This window comes from Dipteris shenzhenensis, chromosome 30 (assembly GCF_047967505.1).
Source record: "Dipteris shenzhenensis isolate YYH24624 ecotype China chromosome 30, Dip_SZ_1.0, whole genome shotgun sequence".
Taxonomy (NCBI): Eukaryota; Viridiplantae; Streptophyta; class Polypodiopsida; order Gleicheniales; family Dipteridaceae; genus Dipteris; species Dipteris shenzhenensis.
This window is the reverse complement of record NC_141625.1, coordinates 34289173-34295969: the sequence shown is the minus strand read 5'-3', so window position 1 is coordinate 34295969 and position 6797 is coordinate 34289173. Positions and strand designations below refer to the sequence as shown.

The 6797-nt window shown below is 41.8% G+C and overlaps 1 protein-coding gene across 2 annotated transcripts; it reads left to right on the top strand.

Moving 5' to 3' along the window:
• The first annotated feature begins 1316 nt into the window (after nt 1-1316).
• Nucleotides 1317-6586, top strand: LOC147882021 (uncharacterized). Of its 2 annotated transcripts, none has more exons than XM_087402086.1 (14): nt 1317-1684; nt 1796-1874; nt 1959-2107; nt 2237-2415; nt 2590-2745; nt 2983-3093; nt 3272-3475; nt 3611-3672; nt 3867-3918; nt 4098-4163; nt 5148-5222; nt 5417-5575; nt 5966-6157; nt 6245-6586. In XM_087402086.1, the coding sequence occupies exons 1-14, from the start codon at nt 1510-1512 to the stop codon at nt 6467-6469; spliced, it is 1884 nt and encodes a 627-aa protein (XP_087258212.1). In that variant the 5' UTR covers nt 1317-1509; the 3' UTR covers nt 6470-6586. The 2 variants fall into 2 exon arrangements, with proteins under 2 accessions (XP_087258212.1, XP_087258211.1); XM_087402085.1 differs by having other exon boundaries at nt 1317-1696.
• Nucleotides 6587-6797: the final 211 nt, after the last annotated feature.

Here is a 6797-nt window from a genome sequence, read left to right as displayed (position 1 = left end):
TTTTACTTTTTTGACCCCCTCACACCCCCTTCTCTTTAATATTTTCCCTTCCTTCATTTCATTTTTTATTTGAAACTGGAAAATCCCCCCCCCCCCTTTTTCTTTTCATTCATTCATTAAACTCTTCCCCCTTTCATTTTCTCTGTCGATATATCACCAACTTTTTTTTTTTGGTTATTTATTTCCTTTCCCCTTCTCTATTAATTAACCCCCCCCCCCCCCCCATTTTTCCTTTCCATTCTTTCATTTACTCTTCCCCCTTTCTTTTTCAAATCCAAGATGGATGCAAGATTGAAGGATGACTACACCTTTATTCATATGGTTGTAGTCAATCTGATAATATTGTATAAACTACAATGAGGATCAATTATTGTATCGCCTTATTCATGTATTTGTTGGACTCCAGCTTCCAAAATATGGACATCACAAAATCAATAATGAATCACCACCCCTAACATTTGTAGGGAGGATCGGGTCCTAACGAACCCTTTGTTGAGTTTCATGCCCACTATTTCACTCATTTGCTTTTTTCCTTAAAATAGTAGGATTCAACTTCAATTTTGAGTAGTAGCTACGTGCTCCACAATGGAAAGGCTGCCTGCCGCAAATCTAGTTTTTTCAGTGTTGTATTCATAAGCTTGCAACAAACCCAGAGCCCAATCGATGCATGTGGAAAGAGGCAACATGACGTGGATGTAATGCTCCTTAATAAGAGGTTGTGCACATGAAGTCAAAAATGCCAGATTGGTTGTGCTTTGCCAAGGCTACATGCTAAAATAGGTGCCAATTGATGCAACTCCAATGCAGATTTCGTGCGCAAAATGGCACTGTAATTTTGGGGCACTGTAATTTTGGGGGGTGAAGTTTTACGCACTCAAGCACTATTTTCCATCCAGCTAATTGCAAGGTACCATCTATTATGAGCGACCTCAACAAGCTGCTTTGTGCATGCTAATGAAAAAAGGCTAGCTACAAACCTTGTCTCACACAGATGCTAGCCCACATGAACAAAATGCTGAACTACTCTCCTTCTAGACCCCCTTCAAAGTCACCAAAATCCCATGGTTGTCATTCAGGCTCCCACCCATAGGAGGGCCTTGTCTCAAACTCCCTCGTCCCCATGAGTTGGACCATGGTGACTTGGAGCATGCATTGGCTCAAAGATCATGCACGTCACTAGCCACAACATGTGACACTTTAGGATGGGCACTGGATGTTCTATTGATTCAGGAGCATATGTTTTCTGTGTTTGATATTAGTTGTCGATGCCGTCTTCTTCCGAGGATGGCCCATGAGGTTTACACTAATGGCACATGTTTGGCTCTCAAGTGAGCCGAGCTTCTAAAGAAAACCAAGTGACATTTTTGCCTCCGAGTGCATGTATGATAGCAACCGAAACAACTAGGATGATTGTCTTCCTTGTAGCTTTGGTGCTTTCTTCGTGTTGAGAAGCTCCCATGGCGAATTAGGGTTTGGGGTTTTCCTGCAGACTTTCTCTGAGCTTGGAGGATGGACATGGCACTCGCCGGATCAATCAAGAGGGCCGCCATCGTTGCAGTTTCCATCAGAAGGAGCACTCCTTCCTCCTCTTCCTCCTCCACCGATTGCCGAATGTGTCTGTGTCTCCCCAGAGCAAGACTTCATCGATTGGGTTCACAGCGCCCCTTGGCATCCTTTGCAGCAGGTGCTTGTCGAAGTATGTCGCATTAAAATCTAGCCTTTCTGTCATTTTGGGTCTTGCATACAATATAAGGGCTATTCAAAAAAACACAAAAAAATCAACTATGCGATGCAGAGAATGCAGAATTGTCAAACGAGTCACGGCGGAAGTTTCAGGAAGGCCTTGGCAGGGAAGGGACGACGCTTTCAGCCAGGTGAATATGTCTGTATCAGCAGCCATCTCTTTTGTTTCCGTGCTCCAAGTGCAACCATAATCACTTTTATGACGAGCAAATCAGAGGGCAGGTGCGGAGTCACATGCAATCTTCTCTCCGGGCCACCGAAGTAGAAGGAAATCACAACGCAACCGTGGATGAAACCCTACAACGCATTCATGCAGCTATGGGCTTGCAGGATTATTGTCCTGGTGAACATATCAGTTTGGCAGGTTGGCCTCATTCTTCATGCGCTGGCATTGCCTTAAACGCGGAAGTGCGCAGTGCTCTTAATTTGATCACCGGAGGTGCCTGGAAGCTTAGGTAATAATCAACTGCTCGTTACAAATGTGATGGGACAGGCAAGACGGTAACTTGGGGAATACCAAGTGATTGGAACATGAAGTGGTGCATGGATGGTCGGTTTTATGAGAAATATTCCAATGAGCAGGTTACACAGGAGTGGGGTCATGATGGCAAGCAGACATGGTATGCTGATGCTGCTGGTCGATTAGCAAGGATGGAAATGGACGAGGGTGAGGTAGGCACCCGAAGTTTTTTGTTTTCCTTGTAAGAATGGTAGATGTTGCTAGGGTAAAATGTAGGCTATTTAGTAATGATCTTCTGTAGTTTGTCAATTCTCAAGGCTCCATAACTTCCTTGCTTTGCAAAGATTTGTGTTATTTCACAGTTACTATTGGCTGCCTGTCCGCAGGTTTTTTTGCTGACTGCATGGGTTCGGATCGGCTATTGGGTTACAGAGGAGGCCCAAAGATATCTTGATATCCAACATGAAGCAGAGGTTCCAACTGCAGTACGTTATGCAGCAGGGTCGGAGTTGGTCTTTGCTGTCAAGTTCAAGGATAAGGAGGTGCGCCAGATTTACATTATTTTTTTCGGAGGATCTATAGTAGTTTAGATGTTTGGCTGACCCTGCAGCTGCCCTAGGCAGATGCTTATGAGCCTCGCATGTCACTCATCTTGTTCTACTGCCTACAAAACTCTTTTTTCATCTTTCATTCACTGCAATTCCTAGACAACTGTACAGTAGGAGGTTATGTAAAGTGAAGGAGTGTGAACCTCAATTGTACCGATTTGGGTGTTCTAGGTGGTGGCACATGTGGTAGTCGATAAAAACACATGGCTACCTGTGCGGATGTCTTTTCAGCGGTATCGTCAGGGGCGGGAGTGGGAATTTTCAAATTGGCAACAAGTTCTGGTTTGTGGAGCCTCATGTTTTCCCTCCAAAATCAATATCTTGAAGACCTACTAGTAGAAAACTTTCTATCGGGGTGCTGCCCCTGAAATGATGCCCAATACAAATGCCCTCATACAGTGCCTTGTGCAAAATTACCTCAGTTGATCTCTGATGTTTGAACATGTTTCTGGATCTGCAGCAGAACCGCAGCTGTCAACTGCCAATGTTGTGCATACGTTCTTCTGCTTCTGTAGCAAAAGAGAATTTTAGAGGTGTCAAAGTTGAGGTCGATACTGCAGAAAATGGATCTGTGTATTCCTCTCCAGATTCTTTACTTCGTCCACGTCACAACTGTCGATATCCACGCGCCCAGTATAATAAATCGTGCTCTCCTTTTGTTCAGGCAAGTCTGTTTTATACATAGTTTGATTGGATTTTAGAACGTTAAACTTTCTTGGTAGTTTTGGGTTGCAGTCATGGTTGGCCTATTAAGAGGCACGGCTTTCTGGATGTCACTGAACAGTGACTATGGCTGCAGATGACTAAAGCAAGGACTGGCCACTATGTTGTTCGGCCCCTTATTGATGGGAGAGAAGTTGGGTATGTTAAAAGTAGCCGACTCTGATGTTACTTACTTTGGTTTAGGGTCATAGATCTTGTATCTAGAAGAGTAGTTTTTAGAAATGGATTTGCAGCCTTGGAGTGTCTAGTTTTGGGCATGTGTTTATTTCAGGTCAGAAACACATTAAAGATTGCCTCTCGAATCCATGTACTGACCTCTTATTTTTGAACAGGTACTTTATTGTCGATACAGGGACAGGTGGTCTTGCTATCACTTCGAGAAAGGTACAATAAGAAAATGAAGGCATCTCACTTCTCATTTTAGTGTCACTTGATTCATGCAAGTGTAATAGCTATGTCGCTAGTTGCATTTTTGAAAGGCATTAACAATTAAGCAGATCTTCCTAAGCTTGTGCAAGAGGTACGCTATTGTTAACCTGCTGATATGTTGTCATTATGATTAGGCAAGGCAACTTGGCTTGTCGACATTTGGTGAGGTCTATGCGACCAGTATTTCAGGGGGCCATGTGGTACGGAAATGCACCATTTGATCATTGCCAATGTTTGTTTAGTTATAATTTATCTTGTTGAAGAAAAGTCCTATTCAATAAGGCTCTTTATCATAAAGTTCTGTGTTGTCTGACTGTTCTCGGATGATTCAATGATTCTGTCTTTGCTTGAGTACCAGTCTATGCTCGTGTGTCAGTGTGTGGTCTACTTCGACTTTACGGTGCTGATGGGGATAGCAGTAGATCTAGTCTGTGCTATTTTTTACATTGTGCATAGCCAGCCACTGTGTTTCAATACTATTCACCACCAACAAGAGTGCTGTCAAAGCAACATGGAGTAGCAGTCCACATAGGTTTTCTTTTAAAGTCACCTTCCAAAAAAAGTAGACAAAGACCAGTTTTCCATGGACATGAAAAGACACAGAGAGAGAGAGAGAGAGAGAGAGAGAGAGAGAAAGAGAGAGAGAGTATAACATTCACAGAAGACCAAAATTATCTTTTGGACCCATCAGTAGCTTATACATCAGATCACCAAAATGGGGTGCATGAAGCATCTCCACCATTATTATAAAAGCATAACTACATTAAATTGTATGGGTATCATTAAATACACAGATGCAGTTCCACTATTATTGTAAAACCATAACTATATTAAAGCTGACATAGTATGCCCATCATTACATTAATTGAAGGATGGAGAATATTTAGGCTTAGGAGACTCCGGGGGTCTTTAGAAACCTAGTATAGCTGCTTATGCTTGGGCACTGATGACGACACGAGTGTTGCTTTGCTTGCTAAGTATGTCTTCCTTTTGTTTTTCATAAAAGTTTTTGTTTACCTCTTTTTTCTTCTCTTTCATTTTCCCTTTTTATTTTGTGTAGATTTTTGGTCTTTAGAACAACAAAAAATCTAAATTTGTATGATTGGACTTATTCTAGTCTTACAAAGGTATATTTAGGCTTAGAATTGCCTTGCCAACTATCTTTTTTTTGAATCTGTGTGCAGATGGCTACACGATTTTCTCGAGGAGCAAGCTTTCAGATTGGACCTCTGAAGATAACCGATCCAATTTTTATTGAGGTGGAATGCTAATATTGCCACTTCAGTTTTCTTGGAACCTTTTTTCGTTCCTATTGGGTTTGCAGCAAAGCACAGTGCTTTTTAATTGTGGCAGAGCATTCATGCTCTGTAGAGCAAGCACTCTTCAAAACGTTGTGGTTGTTCAAGGCTACTGGCTGATCATGTGTGCTATGTATTCTGGATAACCATTGCAGATTGGCATAGAAAAGTTGTTAAAGGATGCTGATGGGCTTTGTGGGTATGATATATTCCATGGTTCTGTTGTTGAGATGTCTCATAAGGACCGCACCTTGTCATTATATGACTTGTTGGAGTATGAAGCATCATCGCGTGCTCGCGGTTTACGATGGCAGGTCTGGAATCTGGATGCTTTAATGCTTTATCTGTAAAAGGCAGGACATGGTTGTTGTCTATTGTTGAAAGCTGTTGGAAGCTTGCTTAGTGTTGGATGTCATATGGGCTACTTCACAGACTTGTACTGTCTGAGATACTGCATAAATTGCATTCATCACATGTTTTTGAAGTTTAGTTTGGTTCCAGTGAACGTTTGAGGTCTATTAAATCTGTTTTCAAAGTTCATGTGGAAAGTTTTCTTGATGGACATGTGGCGAAGCTTTAAAACAAGTGAAAAGCATGATGTAGAAGAAATTACTTCCTCTGTCACAGGTAGAGTGACTCTGGATCCCATGTACTGTCTTGTCTGTATGGTTACTTCAGTCACTAACAAGGATATTTTGGTGCAGCGGATGTTTTTGTTCGATAGAGTGCCACATATACTCGCGAAGATAAATGGACGAGAAGTAATGCTGATGGTGGACACAGGTGCTGCCGGCCCAGGGTTGATGTTCCCCAGTAGTGCTGTGCATGGGTTTGACAACCAGCAAGCTGACATGCCTGCCACATTAGGAAGAGGAAGAACATTATACGTGTCTCAGGTTGCCGCTTGTTTCTCATCTCCAATTGTTGTAATGTGTATTCTAATATGTTGGGCAAAAAAGTTAATTTATGCCTTGATTATGCAGGCCGAATATGGTAACGTGCAGGACTTTGAAATAGCAGGTTGCTCTTTTAGTGATCTTACAGCCCTCGTTCCCAACAAAACTGGTCAGCAGATGGGACTCTCTGGATATTGTGCAGGTGTTGTGTGCGCAGAGATGTTAAAGCATTTTATTCTTGTGTTTGATTATAACAATCGCCGCATGGCTTTCTTGGATCAAAGATTTAAAAGATCAAGTTCAAAATATTGATGTATCATATCAGGTTCTAAATCCTGCATTTGTAAAATTTCTTATGGGACCCAAATTACTTCCCATTTACCTAAGGAATTGATCTTAAAGCTCAACTAAAAGCAAATAATCATTTCAGAGGCTAGCGTTACCTTCTTATGTAATCTGGTTATTGTTGCTGGTGTCCATGTTTAGTTGCAAATGCTTTGGTGTGGGCTCTTTGTAGATTTTAGAGTGTGAAGGGTAAACTTGTGTTTTAATATCACCTAGTAGTATTTAATATCACCTCCTTTCAAATTTAAGGTAGCAGTTCAGTTCATTTGATGGTCCTTTAGGTTGAAAAGTGGTG

Coding starts and splice junctions, on each gene's coding strand:
- LOC147882021 (XM_087402085.1), top strand. CDS start 1,510: ATGGACATGGCACTCGCCGGATCAATCAAGAGGGCCGCCATCGTTGCA. Junction 1,697..1,795: donor TGCAGCAGGTGCTTGTCGAA/GTATGTCGCATT, acceptor TATGCGATGCAG/AGAATGCAGAATTGTCAAAC. Junction 6,158..6,244: donor GAACATTATACGTGTCTCAG/GTTGCCGCTTGT, acceptor TTGATTATGCAG/GCCGAATATGGTAACGTGCA.